The 18,229-nt window shown below is 38.9% G+C and overlaps 1 protein-coding gene across 8 annotated transcripts in view; it reads left to right on the top strand.

Annotated features, from left to right (window-relative positions):
* Trps1 (transcriptional repressor GATA binding 1) overlaps positions 1–18,229 on the top strand; it is a 231,408-nt gene that overhangs the window by 23,910 nt on the left and 189,269 nt on the right. For 3 of the 8 annotated variants that reach the window (XM_063257650.1, XM_003479840.5, XM_063257651.1), the window contains exon 2: positions 15,897–16,053. The exons of 3 other annotated variants lie outside the window; for them this stretch is intronic. In XM_063257650.1, the coding sequence (XP_063113720.1) occupies positions 16,017–16,053 (37 nt within the window). In that variant the 5' untranslated portion in view covers positions 15,897–16,016. Of the gene's footprint in view, positions 1–15,896; positions 16,054–17,676; positions 17,802–18,229 lie in introns of those variants that run through there. 2 more of the 8 variants (XM_063257652.1, XM_013143983.3) reach the window with 2 other exon arrangements.

The following is an 18,229-nucleotide window of genomic DNA, read 5'->3' as shown; positions in this document are numbered from 1 at the left end:
ACATGTCACAGATGAGTAGTTAGTAATGACTTCAGTTGAGCAGGAAACGAGCAATTCCCATATGCTGATTCCAGGCTCGTAATAAGGAATGTTATAGAAAGTTTGCACAGTATTTAACCAACTGCGAGTTAATGTGACAGTGTCAGTGTATGTAGTTCCAGAAGGATAACCACTTTATCATATATTTTTTCAGAACGATTTTAACGCAGGAAAGTCACTACCCATGAATTCAGACTGTTCTCCACTGCAGGTCCTCCTCACCCCTGAGGTGTGGGCAGTGATACTTGTTTAAGCAGTTCAGTGGCTCCAGGATGAGTGTTTACAGTACCTGGGGTAAGTGATATAGAACCTTAGCGCTCACGGCTGCATGAAAGAATGGGTGGGTGGGTAGAGAGGAGAGGTCAGTTCTCAAGCCGAAGTATCCAACTAGGACTTCATCCATAGTACATGAGCTAACCTCTCACGAGAGCTACTTCCCGCAGAAACACAGACTTAGCCTTCCCCACTACCAGGCACATTAGCAGTCAAGAAAATAAAATGATACTGCTTTTCGTTTTGGGAGAAATGGAGCCAGACAGTGGTCTGTAGATTTGGTATCTGCAGTTCACTCTTGAGGTCTTCCTTCAAAACCTGTTTCTCACCTGCTTGCTTATTCATGTTGGTGCTCTGAATCTGTGCTTCTCCAAACTCTCAAAAAACTGAAGGATTTCATTTGAATTATAGTCCTGGTGGTCTCTTGAGAGCTTGGAATCTGATGCTCATCATTTGCCACTACAAAGTTTGTTACAGGTAGATGAGGGGCAGAATTGTGGAGTGGGAGAGGGCCTTACATTGTGGGGAAACGTGGGTACTCTCCATCATGAAAAAAGGAAATCGGTTTTCTGCTTTAGAGAATATTGTTTTATTGCAGAATGAACCTGATTCTTTTTTCATTTTCCTGAAAGTATCCCTATATATTTGGATACTCACAGGGCCCTGACTCAGGTGGACAGACATATGTAAAATTCCATGGCAAAGGATTTCACCAGGATACCTTTTTACAAAGAGAAATCTTTCCTTTGAAAGTAATCCTTCAGTTGATCATTAAAGTAATAGTCTAACTTTCCATTGCCTAAGATATTCCCTGGCAACTGACTCTGGAGTTAGGACATTCTGGTATTACAAAAATATGTGTTGCTACTGCCGTGACATACTGAGTGTTTACTGAATTAGACGTGTGCGTTACCACTGCTGGGCGCGCTAGCTACCTTACAGAGTTCAAAAGAGACAGTGATTTCAGAGTGAGTACTTACCTCATGCAATGACATAAGCAGTATACTGTCACCGCCACAGTTTGATTTGTACTGTATTTTTGTGTACAAACTCTTTAAGCGAATATCCTGGTGTCTTTCTTCTTCTGACAAACATAAAATGACCACTCTGTATGTATTGGTTTCCTACTGGGCAAAGAAAGGGAAATATAACAGTAATGACATCAACATGTCTTTTATAGTCTGTTCCAATAGGTACTATTGTATTCATTGAATTTGTCCTCTTTTTGTTCTCTTTAAAAATAACTTTGTAAAATAGGCAGGTTATAAATATTGTAGGAATTCATATAGATAAATGCAAAGAAGAGGATAAAACCCCGGCCAAAACACTATTAATTTTGGCGAATAGCATTGCATAATCTTTTGAGTTTGTGTGTTTCCCCTGCATGTTTGTAATTGAAGGAGTGTTTTTCTCTTTATCCTATCCAACCTTGGAAAACAGGCAGTTTTACCATGGGTCTGCTTTTGGAAGTACAAGGCGATCTCTGTTAACACTTCTGATTTTCTTTTATAGTGAGGCCTGTTGCCTCAAACTTGAGAACAGTGTCCGGTTTTTTTGTTCTGGAAGCACCTTCATGACCTTGGTACATGTTCACAGCATCTCACGTGTTGGCCTCACGGCTTGTGGCTCCCCACTGCAGTGGCTTAGAGAAGTTGTTCTGGAGCGACAGAAAAAGGGCGACCTCTGTCTGCCTAAAAGCACCTGGACTTTGGAATTCTCCTGCTTCAGAGCCAGAATCCATTGGGATGGCGGACAGAGGGATGTCTGAGCAGTTGCAAGCAGTATGGGTGTAAAATAGAATTTCAGATGAACCTTTGCTGATGTACTCTGAAGACTGCCCAGGTCTCTGTCTGTGTGGGCACAGTGTGTTGTGTGGAGGCCTTTGGTCACTATTTTAACTACCGGTTTACTTGGGTTAGATATATCCCAGGAGGATACCACTGGGGTTGTCAACCAAGTTCCGAGAGAGTTCTAGTGAGACTTGGGGGATTGGGCTTCACTTTGGAAAGCTTCCTTTCATTTCAGACATCGAAAAACGCTGCGGGTCCAAGAACTTCAGAGTCAAGAACTTGAGAGGGGTAGGATAAAAAAATAATATGATCGAGCAGTTAGAAAGAGACAGTGAGCTGACTAAAACAGTTGATTGACTGTTGTTTGTTCCGTAAGTTTCCCTGGGCTTGCCACCACATTTGAGTAATCTCAAAGTCCGTACAATACTGGCGAGCACCTCTGAGCTTACAGGTGCTGTGTTGGACTTTGGGAGTACGTTATGAATGACAACATCAGCCAGCCAGCAATCCAATTAATAAAGAAATACAATTCCAGTGGTTGTGTTTCTAATGTAACTAATGAGTCTGATAACCGAGAACTACCCAGATAATGCAGTCTCATCCATCTCATCGATGTGTTGGTCAGGACATTGTGATCGGAGCTTATTAGATTTCCGATTTTTTCCCTTAATGATCAGAACTGAATAGTTTTAAAGTGCACACTGTTCCTGCGTGTTTGGGTGCACACATCGCACTGGCCTAGGTGACCTTGCCTTCCTTCTCCTGTTTAGGAAGTTCCAGGGGGCTTATCTCCTGCTAGTGATTCAGCCTCCTCACTGGAGATGCGCGATGCACCGTTGGTGACTTGTGCAAACGTAGCATCCATGTGAACTCTTTGTTCTCCGCTGCTGCTTGGCGTGTATCTATATTCACAGTGTTGCTCTCATGTCTGTTTGTGGGGAATCTCTTCCCTCTCTCCAGAAGCTCTGCATGTTCTTTTCAAAGTTAGGATAATGTCTTAGGTATGTCTGCTACACCTAAAATATTGTGTCATTTTGAGTTTTTTTAAAAAAAAATGGAAAGAATAAAACTCACAAAAAGACAGGCAGATATTCAGTACTTACTGTTTGCTTTCATGGGGATTTAATGTGTGCCCTGCTCATTTTCATGCTAAATCATGTCTTGTCCTGCAATGGAAGACAGATTGTTCACTGCCATTCTTGCTTCTTTATCAGAGGTAGCTAGCTTCCCTTTTAAAAACCAGTGAGTTTCTCTTAGAGTGTAAGTGTATTACGTGATCAGTAAATAGGTAGTATTAGCGCAAGTGAATTGCTTAGAAACTTTAGGCTATGTAATGCCTTTTAGCCTAAGTGGAATGGGTGTCTAACATTAGATACCCATGCTTTGGTACTTTCTTTTCTAACCTGCCAAGCAAGGCTTTTTCTTTTTAAAGCCATTAACACTTTTTCATTCATGACATAAACAGGAATCTTACTCAGAATTAAATACAGTTCATCTGTGTGTCATCTTGTGCTTCATGGATAGAATATTAAGCCTTTTAGAAAGAGATCAATTTAAAATAAATGACATGTCCATATATTCATATAGAATTCAGTGGCGATTTTCCTGAGTTATATTTAATTCTTCACGATTAAAACAAAACTACAGGACTGATCAGCGTTAAACAAACATAAAGTCAAACACAATGTTTTTTAATTAAATGTTTTCAGTAATACTTTCCATCTGTAGAAATCTATAATTCATCAGTGCACACTTACATAGAGTTGCTCTAAGGTTTTCTGAACATACATGATAAACTAATTATCAATATTGCCAGGAAAATGGAATTTTTTAAATAAACATTTTATTTTAATCCTTTATAACAAAAATAGAATGCTAACCAAAACCCACTGAAGTTGATAGTATTACTCTGTCTCACTCATTTTGCTTTAAGAACTGACATTCCCCTGGTTTTGAATTTCTATCTTCGTTTCTTCTGCCTGAGTCCCACAGGTTTTTTCTTAACCTGGCCAGTTTCTGCTTTCCTGCTTACATTTTTCCCTATAGAATCTTTTTTTGTTATACCAAGTCTGAGTCGGGAGCTTTCTTCTCTGTTCTATTTTTCTTTCTAGACTCTGAACACGGAGTCTAGAAGGCGGTTTATGTCTGCCTGATACACAGTAGTATCTTGAGCATCTCCCTCTGTTCTGAATGTAAAGTTGACCTATAAAATACTGCGTAGAATATTTTGTAGGACAGTGTTGCATTCATTTGGATGGCAAGTTATCACAGTACTTACTCAGTTTTGTAACATTTGTTCAGAATGTAGGAAGGCACGACGCTAAGTGGGTGCTGGTGGCAGCGGATAGGTTTGCCCTTGGTTTCTATTTAAAAGAAACCTTTGTATCAGCTTGTTGGAGTGAAATCATTTATAATTTCTTCTTGAGACGAGTGCAGAATGCTCAGATGGATAAAGCAGAACGCTCAAATGGAGGGACAGTTTGAAATACCCACAGCAGACTTCTTAAGCAGTATCCTTGGCCTCAGAAGATGTTTGGAATGGTCTTATTTGGAATGGCTAAAGACATTGCCTGCCAGGGACCACTTGATCTGCTAGCTCGTCAGTACCATTTTAGTAATGCTTTGGGAAAAATTGCACTTTTATATTTCAGTAATCCAGGGCAGGATGTTTTAGGATTCTACAACTTGCTTCTTTTTAAAACTTGGAAGATGGTAAAGATTGAGTAGTCCATAGTTTCTTTTCTCAGTGACTTCTGTCATGTCTCACTTCTGAAATACTTGGCTCTGTTTCAGTGTTGAAACGGAGTAGCCTTCGTTACAGCAAGATTGCAAATGCCAAGTGGTACCCTGATGATGCAGATGCTGTGCTGGGGAGTCATTTTATTTTCTGAGTAGCATCCTTGCTTGTGTTTTAAAAAACAGCGCATCATTTGCAGGTGTAAAGATGAACAGTATTCCCAGATACTAGTACTGTTCATTCCCATGGACCCTGAAGTAATTTGCTTTTGAAATAATTAAGTGCAATTATTATAATAAAGTGTTTCCCAGAACTTTCAATGGAAGTGGTAGATTTCTGGTAGTGCTAAGTGCAGTGTCGCTCTTTAGCTAGGAACTTTCCTCATCTGCCTTTTTGCATCCACATGGAAGCTTGTTTCTTGTATGCTGCAGAAAACTGGACGCACTGTCAATGCCTTGGCTACTGGAACATTGAACACGAGTTCACTCATCTTTATTCTGCCTACATTATGGTTCTCAAATTTCTTTCGCTGGTGGTATTCTTGAACTTTACGATTCTCCTTGAAGAACTCCACGACATGCTATTTATTTACCATAGCACACAAACCTAAAGCAAATTCTGCATGATAAAATGAATGGACTATGTATCTTCTTATTCTTGTAGAGCAAATGCTGCATGCTACTAAATATTGAAGGGTTTTTAAGGGATAATATTTTCAAGTTTTCTTGTTAAGATTTATGTGCTTGCCTGTTCATGGGGGTTCAGTTACTAGTGTGCATTAAAAGCCCTTTGATAACAGAAGCCCAAGTCTGAAGAAAATATTCACCGAGCAGAAAATATGAAAACAAGAGTATTTTACCTATTGACTTCTTTTCTGTGGAAAATGAGCCACCCGTCTTTATTATTCAGTTTGTGAGATGGGACACAGTGGTGTACCCCAGGATAGAGATTTATAGCAGCTGCCTTGCATGGAGGTAGCGTCTGTCATATTTATTAGACACATTTCATTTATTCAGACGTAGGAAAGTATTCAGAATTCAGATCTGTGAATTCTCTGGCAAATCCACAGGACTCTATTACTGCTGTTTCTCATTCACCTCTCTGGGCTTCGGAGGTAAAGAGGTGCCTGTAGCACCTCCTTTTCAGTTCCTGTTTTTCATTTGTAAAATAGGATTGATCAATAACTTATAGCAAAAGCTCAGACTAAATGGGGAGATTCTGTGAGCCAGTGAATAAATGGCTGAGACATAATAGATGCACAACAAATACTAGCTCTGTTCTCTTTTCCATGGCCATCTGCACCGTGTAACAGTGCAGTCCAGCCTCATGATCGCGTGTATTTTATAGCTATAAATGCATGCCCGAGCTCTTTCTCTAGTCCCTTCCCCACCACTCAGAGTAAGACATCTCTTCTTTCTCCTCCGTCCTTCACTCTCTTCTTCTCCTCACTGTTGTTTTCTAGTCTTGTTTTTACCCTTCAGCTCTCTGTCCGAGGTTTTTACCCTTTTCAGTCTTTCTAGTTCACAACCTTTTATTTTCTTCTGTCTTCATTTCTCTTTGCTTCCTTTACCACCCTGGTACCTACTTTGGTGGCTGCAGGCTTTTCAGCCCTGCACAGCTTGGCCTCGGTGGCCATAGATGGGTTCCCCTCCTTGGGGCTGCTTCACTCGCCACTTAACATAGAACTGCCCAAGGTCTCATCGCAGTGTGTTGCTTCGTGCCCTCTGCAGAGAAAGTTTGGTTTTCCTAAGAAGTCACGTGCATAGTCTTTCTAGGTGAAAATGCATATCGATCATAAGTTCAGGGTCTGGGGATAGAGCTCAGCGGCACAGCGCCTGCCTGGCAAGTGTGAGGTTGAGAGTTCGAGTCCCAGTCTGTGGTTCAGTGCATTATTGCAAGATAAATGCAACTGGGAGCTGCTTCTTATGTCAGGAACTACAGAGTTTCCAGTGCTTCGTAAGCCTCCTGTGACTCCTCTTCTTCTGTCTCCCTATTTGGCAATCTGTCACTCTGTGAACTGCTAACACTCTAGGTCAGTTTTACTGTTTTTGAACTTTTGTTACAAGTGTGTAGTGTTTCCTGTGTGGTGTCTCACACTTACCCTCTTGGGGAAAATCATTTCTGTTGGCGTGGGTAATTTCTGCCTTTATGTCACAGCATAATCTTTTGTATGATCAAGTATTCCACTGTATATTCATAAATGCATTTTTTAAAAAAAAGATGCTACTGTCAATGTCTGTCTGGGTTGTTTCCAATTTAGAAAATTCAGATAACAGAACGGTGAATATTTGTGCTGTGTGTGTGTGTGTGTGTGTGTGTGTGTGTGTGTGTTTGTGCATGTATTTTTAAATTAAACCAGTCTTTTTGTGTTCCTCAAGATGTTTGAGGTTGCCGAGGGTCTGATGTAGATGGTTGGGGCTAGTTTTAGTGCATTCTTTTTCTGTCCTACACTGTATTTTAAAAGGTAAATTTAATTACTTACATTTTATAAGTTTTGAGTTTCAAAATATCAGAGGGCTGTAGTATCCGATTGTTTTTCCGCCTAAACAAAGACAAAATTATTGCGTCGAGTGTGTTATGTTAAGGAGATAACCAATAGCATTCAAGCTTTTATTTTCCAAAGTGCATTTCATGCCAGGCTTTCCTTGATGGGTTGAGCATTATGCAGCAGTTTTTAAGTGTATTAATATCCACCCATCCATCCATCCGTGCTTCCCTCCCTCCCAGAAGAGCTTCAGTGAGTGTCTACCCTGTGGTAGGCTTGACTCTGTGGGAAGGCCATATGCCTGTCACCTTCCAGTTTAGAAACTTACATATCCCTTGCTTCAGTAAGCCAGTGACCATCTCCAAGAATCACCATTGCAGCGTATCGCTGCTAAAGCTGGAAATGTGTCCTGGCCTCAGATGCTTTGCTCCTAGAAACAGTTTGAGGATCTTTGATGACAGGTAGATGTTCACAGGTATGAATTATGATGTTAATTTGATTAATATGGGCACACATCTGAATAGATACTTTTTGGATTAGGGCTGATAAATATTAATGAGCAGGAACTTCACAGTCTAGCAGAGTTACCTAAGACCCTGACACTTAACAGGATCTGGTGTGACCAGCGCCTTAAAAGGCCTCGTGCCTAAAGGGCCACATGATGAGGGAAATGTGCAGGCTTTGGAGGGCTGTGTAGAAGTTCCTATATTTTAGAGATGTGTAGTTGGGTATCTGTAGTGATATACCATGTTGGGAGGTGTGTAGTTATGCTTTCAGATTCTCCCCGTCTCAGGAGCCTCGTCTGTGGCATGTGAATAATAATAACTCAAAAGATCATTAACCAGAATAAAAATCAGAGGAGACACTACATTCTTGGTACAGTAATGTTTATAGTAACATTAACACTGTATGTTTTGTTACCAGCTACAACAGATTTAATTCTTTATCAGCATTTCAAGATCATGGTCCTAAAAAAGAATTTGGTTCTGACATTTGGTTTCTTTCAGTGTTCAGTTGGAATTTGAAAGAACTATTTGTAAAACGCCTGAATCTAGCATCATATATATTTTTCCCTACTCTGTTATGACAGGTGCCCACAAGGAGATTGATGGAGAGAAGGAATTACTAATAGGGGTGCAGGTGGTGGAAGTCTTTTCCCAAGGTGTGTGTGTGGGGTGTATGTGTGTGTGTGTGTGTGTGTGTGTGTGTGTGTGTACATCTCTGTGTGTTTAGAGTCTTAAATTTACATTGAAAAAAGTGTGATTGCTCAGATCACCTATAAAGTGCTTCATGAGTGAGCTGATTGCTGTCCTGATCCCGCAGCCTCACGCAAATGTATCAAATCACCATTCTTCCCCTAGTGGGTGTGTAGAGTAAGAACTGCGGGGCCCTGGAGAAACTAGAGTGTGGTCATCCTTTCAGGCTTGGCTTTTACTGTGACTTTACTTCTGTGTCTGGCTTTATGTTTGAAATTAATGTAAGTTTATTTTCTGTGCGAGATTTACTTTAGTGTCTACCTAGACTCTTTCTTCTTCTTTTTTTTTTTTTAGTGGTACCGGGGATCGAACTCACGACCACCTGCTTGCAAGGCGGGTGCTTATGCCGCTGAGCTAAATCCCCAGCCCCTAGACTCTTTTTCTTTGCTGCTTTTCTTTTCTTTTCCTCCTCTTGCTCCTTCCCTCTTTCTCTCTTTCTCTCTCCTCCCTCTTTCTGTTTCTTTCTGTCTCTGTCTCTCTCTGCCTCTCTCTCCCTCGCTCATTTTAATTTTTGGGAGTTGCACTAACAAAGCAAATCCCCAAACCTGCAAGTGATTGTCGTCTGTGGGGTGTACCTAATGCATGGGAGAGCGAATCTACTCTGTGGACCTGTGTTGTCTGTTTCTCTGCCTTGCCCAGGAACATGAGCCCAGCTAATTTGAAGCCCTCCCACTGGTTCTGAACTTGTCCCTGTTTCTGCCTGTGGTCCCTGGTGTCCACACCGTGTTCTCCATTGTCCCTACAGTTACTGGGGGTCAGAGTCTGATTGGGGTTGAGGACCAGGACTTACTAAAGTGAGGATGAGATTCTCTTAGGTGTCTGCAGCATTTGAAGACTACAGATTATGGCTATAGGAACTGTAGATGCTTTAAAACAATCCTAGGTCTTTCTCTGTATTTTATTACTTGACCGTAGTCTAGGCTGAGGCAGGAGGATTGCCTTGAGTTCAAGATCAGGGTGGACTACATAGTGAATTCAAAGCCAACCTGAAGTACATAGTGAGAGCCCTCCACCCTGCAAAAAGAGCTCCTTTATGCACTGATGTGTACAGTAACTATTTAGCTCCAAGCTGATACTGGGTTTATAACCTTTATGTTTACAAATGTATAATTTAGACATCTGGGATCTTGTCGCAGGTACGTAGTTTTCCTCCCACTTTTTAAACTCAGTTTATCTCTTAATCCTGTGCCATTATGCATTCTTCCAACAATGCTGATTCTAAATCTTTCAGGATCATACATCATGACCTTCTTTTAAAGTTGATAGCTATGCTGGGCATTGGGGGGGAGGGCGCGGAAACCCTAAAACCAAAAACCAAAAACAAGCACTTCAAAACTGTCTGCTTTAGAGCAAAGCATCCTAGTTCTCTTGCCAATTGAATGAAGGGATACTGTTTCTTTTAAAATATCACACATGAACATCCTGGTTATGTTTTTTCCTCCAGCATTATTGTGTTAGAATGTCATCTCCTGTCTGTTCATGGGGCATTGGTTTGTTGGGTAAAGTGGCGTTGTGAGACAAAAAGCCAACAGAGATGGGGAAACTCTAATCCACCTCCATCCTCTGAGCCCTAGGAACTTCTAGAGCTGTAATTGCTGATGTATACTGTGGATCTGAATGAAGTTGACGTGACCTTTCAGTTTTTTTCAAAGCCAGAATCTCAGGAAGAACCTGAAGAAACTCCTTGGGTTTGCCGTCTCTATTTAAACAGTTACCATAATAAAAGCCTCGACAGGGCTTAGCTAAACTCAGGGTGTGAGCATAATGTAAAGCAGAATGTTCTGAAATCAGGCTTCTTCAGAAAGATTCTTCCAACTGAAGCTTCCTATGTAAGTGTGTCATGTACCCGATTTATGAGTGGATGCTGTTGCTTCCTTCTTTTCCATATGTACAATTTTTTTTTTCATTCTAGATGAGAGAGAAAAATGGCTTAACCTATCTTAGTGTCTGTCATAATGTCTTTCAAGTGCAATAAAATTTTGTTTGAAAAGATCGGATTTCTTTGGAAAAGTTTTTCAAAAGAGAAAATTGACTTCACCCTGTGTGTGTGTGCATGTGTGTGTGTATGTGTGTGTAATTCGTTTTCATCAGAAGTAAAAATGATGCAAGATGAGCTATATTAGGTAGTGAGCACTAAGGAGGGTGATAGGTTTTTGGTCAGTGTGCATTGTATAGTGTGAAAGCTATCAGTCAGTAGTTCCATTTGAATGGACTTTAAAAAATACATGCAGAAAAAAGATCCTTGCCTGTATCATCTGTGTATGTGTGCTATGTATAGACAGTCTGGATTTATTTTGAAACCCCCTGTTGTGAGTGATTGTGTGAGCTGACTCCTCATGATATTTGTGCTTTAATTATTGGATACTCCTGTGGTTCTGTTCTTGGACTGGGGTGTCAGATGGGTAAGTGCCTTGTAAGTTGCTTCCTACTGGATTGGAAAGAGCACAGTGGTTGTGAGTTACTTCTCAGTTTCATGAGGAAGAATTCTTGCTTACAGTAACACAGAGTTACTTCCCTTCACTTTGGAGAGAGAAGAAATATGTGTGTCTTTCTGTCCGAATCTTTCTTTCTCCATAGCTGCATACACAGTGGATTGGCAGTGTAAATTGACAGTATGCCTTTTAGTCTTGTGTTCTGTTTGGTAGTCTTAAAACAAAAGGAAACCTTGCTTTACATCGGGCTTCCTAGTACTATGAAGATGGTACTAGTGGCATTCTTACGGAGTGAAGTTGCCACCTTCTGGATTGTATCCTTTAGAGTAACTGTAGTATATGCCTGAATCCTTTTACCAAATGGAATACTGATGATGGATGAGGTTTTCATAGGAGAGAACTGAGATAGCTTTAGCCAGCCAGTCAGGTTGGTGAATGACTAAGATTTTCTTTCCTGTTCGATTATTTGAAAGACAAATTAGAAAACAGGCAAACCAACATCAATACATAAAAACTAAGCTGCCTTTGATACGCAAAGGTGTTTTTAACCAATAATAAGGAAGTAAACAATATTCCTATAGAGCACCTTACTTGACTGTTTTTTGTTATCATTGGAAATTTAGTTTTCATCCTATAAAATATCAGTTCACTTTATAACTGTCAAGATAAATACAAGCATTTATATTTTTTCACGAGCTACTCTTTTTTTGTACATAATTCTATGTTTCGCTCTTTGCCCAAGGACCTGTTGAAATATTTTATGTTTAAGGAAGAATTGAAGGATGAATTTGAACCTGGCTTGTATGCAAATATAGCCAGATTGGTCTTTTTAAATGAACAGTTATTATGAAAAATTTTTCCAGAGAAGAATAGATAAAATTGTATGTGGGTGGGAAGATAAATGATAACATTTAAAATTGCTTATTGAAGCTATGATTTTGTTGAAATTAGAGTTTTTAGTATTCTTGCTTCTTGCCAATTATGGAATGGAAAGTAACCAATCTTCCTTTCTTTTTAACATTCTCTCTTGATAACATCTACTTGCTTTGTTTTAAATATGCCACTTAGTGAATAGGATGCATTCTCCAGTTTTTCTAGAGGTAGCCCTTAGTGTTATGTAAGTTGATGGCATAAAGTCTTTGAAGGAAAAAAATTGTAATTTTCTTCTAAAAGTGAAATAGTTAGTGAACTTGTTTCTTTAAGCCACGTGTGGATACATGAAGACTGATTTTTGCAAAGACGATATTATTGCTTATGACACTATCTTCTTTTAGCTAGAGATGAGCATTTGGAATTAGATATTTGAAATATAGAGAACATCGCACGATGAAATAAAAAGCTTATTAAAATGTGTTTGAGCCAACATAAAACTCTTTGAAACAGGATATCTAAATAGTGTGCATTTTATCTCAGAGAGAGAGAGAGAGAGAGAGAGAGAGAGAGAGAGAGAGAGAGAAGAGAGAGAGAGAGAGAGAGAGAGATTGATTTGGGTTATTTCTAATGTCCACAGTGCTCTGAAGCATATGTTAATAGAACTGACCATTTTGGATTAATTTGATGTGAATTAATAAGAGATTTATTTGATAAGAGTTGTTTGAAGGTGGTGATTCTTAAATTTCAACAGGGTTTAAGATGTCCAAAAATATCTTTAAAGATTCGGGAACAGTGGATTCAGAGAGAACAAATTAAATAAAATGGATAGCAAAGAACAGGATCTGACATTGAGTTTATGAAGTTTGATACGGTTTACAAAAAAAGAGTTCTACCATTGAAGTATGGCCCTGAAATCTGAAGAAATAGAAATACTTAAACTCCTTCAGTAATTCTTGGATTTGTGAATTGGGTAAACAATGTCTCTTGCATTTTATAGTTCACTTAAGCAATCTGATTTTGATCTGTGTATATGGAGTAGACAGGATTCAAGTGTTTTTCCCCCAAACCAATGAGCAGACACATATGTTCTTTAAAACTGAACTTTGTATGTTGTTCATATGGAAGCTATCTAGCTTGCTATAGGCCTAAGACTTGACCTTCCTTTTATTTTGCTATCATTTGCTTAATTCTTTAAATTCTTTGTGGGGGACTTTTGATCAAAAGGAACATTTTGCTTTTCTCTTTTCTTTCTTTGTAATTTCTTAAAAATAAAAGCTATATGAAGTGTGTAATTAATCTCAGTGCTCCTAGGCTGATGATACAAGCGAGCAGGGGAGAGAACATAGATCCACAAAGGAGAAGATCACCAGGACTTTTTTCTTTGTGTTAAGCTTTGATTTCAAGCACTTGAAAGTTTTATTATCTAGAAAAACAAAAAGAACATGTCATCTGGCATTATATATTATGAAAATAAGAGCTGCTACTTATAATAAAAATCATGTGCAGCAGGATTCGAGACTGAGGTCAGATTACACAATCTTTGCCCCCCTAATTTTTTACAGTCTTGTTCAGAATATATACATGTACGCACACACACCACACACATACACACACACACACACATGCACGCACGCACGCACGCACACATGCGCGTGCGCAGTGACATTTGGGAAGTGATTTTTTTCTTTTAGGAACAGGAGTTCCTTATGATTGTTTTCTGTGCTCTTTAACCAAACCTTTACTCTTTTAAGCTAATGACAATTAAATTGATCTTTCTTGGTGTGGTTGATACTGGACATACATTTTTAATACTTGAATTTTAGGGGAAATGGATAACTGAGCAAATGGTATGCATTAGTATTTAGGCCATCCTTAGTGGTTGGTGGTTTAATATTTTATAGTCTTCGGGTGAAATTGGACAAAGGTTTTCAAAGGTAAAGCTAAAGTGTTATTAACCAGAACGATTACAGAGTCACAGAGTCAGGGAGAAGTTTAGAAATAATTTATTCCCTCGTTATACAGATAAGAACAGAGACTCAGAGTGGAAAGGACCTGCCCTTGCTCACATAAGCATGTGATTTGAATCACGTCCAGCACTGGACATGTGATTTCTACTGTTCTTTCTTCCTTCTTAGGTTTTTGCTCTGTAAGGTCAATAGTCTATAAAGGACATCTGTAATTTATACATCTTACCTTCAAGTGGTTTCTTGTCTAATGGAATTAAAGGCTGGTTCTTAATCTGCATTGGGTGGCTGGGTGATGTCAGTTTCTTTTAAAATTTTTGTGATAGTTGTTTTCTTTAGGTGAATAATATATTCAATCATCTCTTCTAAGTTTATTCAGAGTATTTCATAAATGTGTGTACATATATTTATATATATGCATATGCATAGTTATAAACATATTTATATAGGTTGACATGTCTATTTATGTTTACATATATTTAATGTATGTGCAGACATATGAAATATAAATAAATCATTAGTGAGTTAATTCACAGTATCCAGATATAATCAGAAACTCAGATTCCGTTGGCTGTGAAATTACCACCCTGAGAACATAATCCTGCCTTTTACAGAAAATTGTTTTCATATATATATATATATATTTCACAAATATATATATATATTTAAGTATTTTAATCAGTGAGACCCAGTAGCTATTAAGCTATTTTAAGCTCTAATGCTGATTATTTTCACTGCTTAAATCTAAGTAATACTGGAAAGTAGACGTAGTACCCTCTCCTATTGCCTTTTTTTTTTTTTTTTTTTTAAGTAATAGTAAACACTTTCTAAGAATGCAAACGAAGCTTTTAGATTTATTTATTTATTTTTTGGTACCAGGCTTGAACTCATGACCTGGCGCCTGCTGGGCAGGCCCTTATGCCACTAAGCTAAGTTCCCAGCCCCTTAGATTTAATTTTGATAGAACAGTTAGGAGTAGAGGTTTATGTTTTATGCAGATGTGATCGTACCTTATACCTCAGAATTGAAAAGCTAATGGGGCATTTTGCAGAAGCTGCACGTAGTTTTCACCTCTGTGCATGCGCTGGGCATTTGCTCAGTTATCCATTTCCCCTAAAATTCAAGTATTAAAAATGTATGTCCAGTATCAACCACACCAAGAAAGATCAATTTAATTGTCATTAGCTTAAAAGAGTAAAGGTTTGGTTAAAGAGCACAGAAAACAATCATAAGGAACTCCTGTTCCTAAAAGAAAAAAATCACTTCCCAAATGTCATTGCGCACGCACGTGTGTGCGTGCGTGCGTGCATGTGTGTGTGTGTATGACCAGCTGTTTAAGCGGTCTTCCTGTGTTTGTGTGAGTGGAGAGTGACTTCAGTTTACACAGAGCTCACTATTAGAGTCAATTTTTATCTCACAGTTACACAGAGGATTTCAAGGAGCTACTCAGAGCCTTGTGGTTTCTCAGCCCCTCTTTGTCCTGTTGGCCTTCAGCTCTGTGGTCTCTGGTGGCCATTAGAGTGGACCTCCTTTAAGGTGGCATCTTGAACTCTTCCACTTTTGTAGTCTGTATGAGGCGGAGAAACTGCTGGGGAGCAGAATGACACTGTTTAAAATAGAATTGCCGCCGCTGATGCCTGAGGATCCGTCACATGGTTATGTATTTTAATGACTTAAATTTTCCCTCACAAGCCCTTGCTGGTGTTTACAAAGTAAGATTCTCTCCCCTCGACCTTAGGGTAGGTAAGTATCACAGTCGCTGGGGTTGGGGGGAGGGAGGTTGTGGTCAAATAACTTCACCAGCATCACGGCCTCTTGTGAAACTGATTTCATGTCTTGTGATCTTTTTATCATCTTCCTCCTCCTGCTGCTTTATTAAAATCCAAGGGAGGAGAGGACCCTGCTCAAGGTCTGCTCCTGTTTTTATCAGATGTTTTTCCAGCAGCTCAGGGTGCTGGCGTATTAATGTATTTTAGGTGCAATACCTTAAGAAGTATGTTTGCATCATTTGGGAAGGAAAAAAAAAATTTTTTTCTTTGTTTTGCAGATACACAGCTCAGCTCTCAGAATGTCTTCTGTGTCCTCCCAGCGTTTCTAAGACAGTCACATTAGCTTCCTGCTAGTTGACTAATAGAACTAATAATTGTAAAAAGCACTCTAAAGCCACATGCCTTATGAAGTCAATGCTGGGTATGATTTTACAAGTATGTGATCTATTTTTTTTTTTTTCAAGTGAAAATGTTAACTGGAAAAGTTCTTGGCAGACAGTAAAACCTCATGCAATCTGTTATTTGTCTTACAGATAATAACTGGAGGGTGGCTCTAGTCTTATGGTATCTAACTTATGACTTGCTAGAGGAGTTTCTTCCACTTGAAAGTATTGTAAATGTGCTTGTATTTACATAATATGTCACTCTGAAAAATTATGATCATATAATTCCAGTAGGAATTACTTTTCTATAACTACTTCAAAGTATAGTCAACTAAATTAGGCATTTAAAAAAAAAAAAAAAAACAGCAACTAAAAAGTACATACCCTTACTCCCACAACACAGAATAGAACCCAACTGAGCTTTCTGATAGTGCCTTGAAGTTTTAGCAGTTAACCTTCTTTGCAATGTGTATTAGTAAGGCCTTTATTCAGCATAAGGAACCAGTGAGTCATCCGTTTTCTAAAGATCTGTTCTTGGGTGAAAGAGGGAAGTGAAATTTGGAAAGATGGTAGCTTAATTAAGTCGTATTTTTCCTCTAAGGCACTAAGCATTTTGGTTGAACAGTTTTGAAAGTTTGACCCATTGCACCTCTTTATGATAATGCTAAATTAATAAGATCTATAACTTTCCCATGTCCTGAAAAATAATCTTAATTTCTTCCCAATTTTAACGTATTTCAATACATTCATTTTAAATTTAATTTAGTTCTCTGGCTGTTTAAATTGTTGTCATTTTCCCAATCACCTTGACATTAACCTATGGGCATAAACCGTTTTCTCTTCATTTTGCTGGAAGGATAACATTAATGAATCATTTCTTTAGACATTCTGCTTTTCACATAGGATTTTAATTTTTTAACCTTATTATGTAGGTGAGTCAGAGCTTAGTCATGTTATTGAAAAAATTGAAAGACAAACTACAGTTATTCAGTATTTGTCAAAGGAAATAGTATAGTGTCATGTGTAATGGAAAAGAAAATCATGAAATTATAGAGAGAAAGAAGTATATACATCACATTTTCGTAGGTGGGAATGCTTGATACTCAGCAATCCTTTTGTGTTGGCCAAATTAAATGCAAATATAAAGGTGTGCGCATGTGCACCCTCCCCCCAGTTTTTGGGGGGATCTCACTGTGTTGCTCACACTGTTCTCAAACTCCTGGGCTCACTGTCCTCCTCCTCCAGTCCCTGATAGCGGAGACTGTAAGTGTTTGTCATTGTGCCTAGCTCCAACAGTAGAGTTTGCTTAAACTTTAGTTTAACTGATGATCCATTTCTTAAATTTCCTTTGTCTTTTTTCTCTTTATTTTCCCCTTTGTTGGCCACTGATAAAATCATTTTGAGTCTCCCACGTGTTACCCTTTCTAAAGTGCCTGATTCCTTTGAAGGAATAGAGGTCTCCTAAACCATTGCCATCAACATGTAAGACATTAAGAGGTGAGCACTGCAGAAATACAAACAGTGCGACTTGTGATGCCCATTCCCTGGGTTTGTTAATTTTGGTCCCTGTAAGGTGGCACCAACGAGAGGAACACATAGTCCCTCCCCCAGAAGTCCAGGAAGGGTGACATCCTCCGAGAACCATCACTCATTTCATCTTGGAATTTTTTTTTTTTTTTTTTTTTTTTTTTTGTGCTGAGAGGGAGATTCTTGGCTCTTTGATGGACGATGTTATTGGTGTATTAGAGGAGTAGTATCCTGGTTTAAACAGGTGTACTGTTGTCAAGATTATTCACTAAGGTGAGTTTCTACCTTGTAAATGTTTCCTTATACAACTACTGCATTATCTTTGGCTGGAGAGTCACACTATTAAAAACAAAATTCTGCTTGACCAGCTTTTCAAAAGCAAAGATACGCCCATCTTTCCCAAGCCAGTCTGGTTCCTCAGCACCTGTAACAAATTACAGACAAAAATGACTAATACCATGTTATTAATTTGGATTTTCCCTGCACATTTTGGATAATCATTGTGTAATGAACTCTTACTAAATTGGTATTCTTAGCAGTCTGCTACGAAAGAGATGTTGTTTTACTAGAAATCGACATTTACAGATGTTTGGGGTTGTGCCTTAGATAACATTTGAAGGTTTTCCTGCCGAGTCTTTACGGAACCCATGCCATGGAACCCCATTTGATTAACCATTGCTAGCGCGTTCTCTTACTGATAG

The sequence above is a fragment of the Cavia porcellus genome, unplaced genomic scaffold, assembly GCF_034190915.1.
Source record: "Cavia porcellus strain 051 isolate PalLab524CR breed Dunkin Hartley unplaced genomic scaffold, mCavPor4.1 scaffold_10, whole genome shotgun sequence".
Taxonomy (NCBI): Eukaryota; Metazoa; Chordata; class Mammalia; order Rodentia; family Caviidae; genus Cavia; species Cavia porcellus.
The sequence above is the reverse complement of the archived record's forward strand: the minus strand, read 5'-3'. Positions and strand labels throughout refer to the sequence as shown.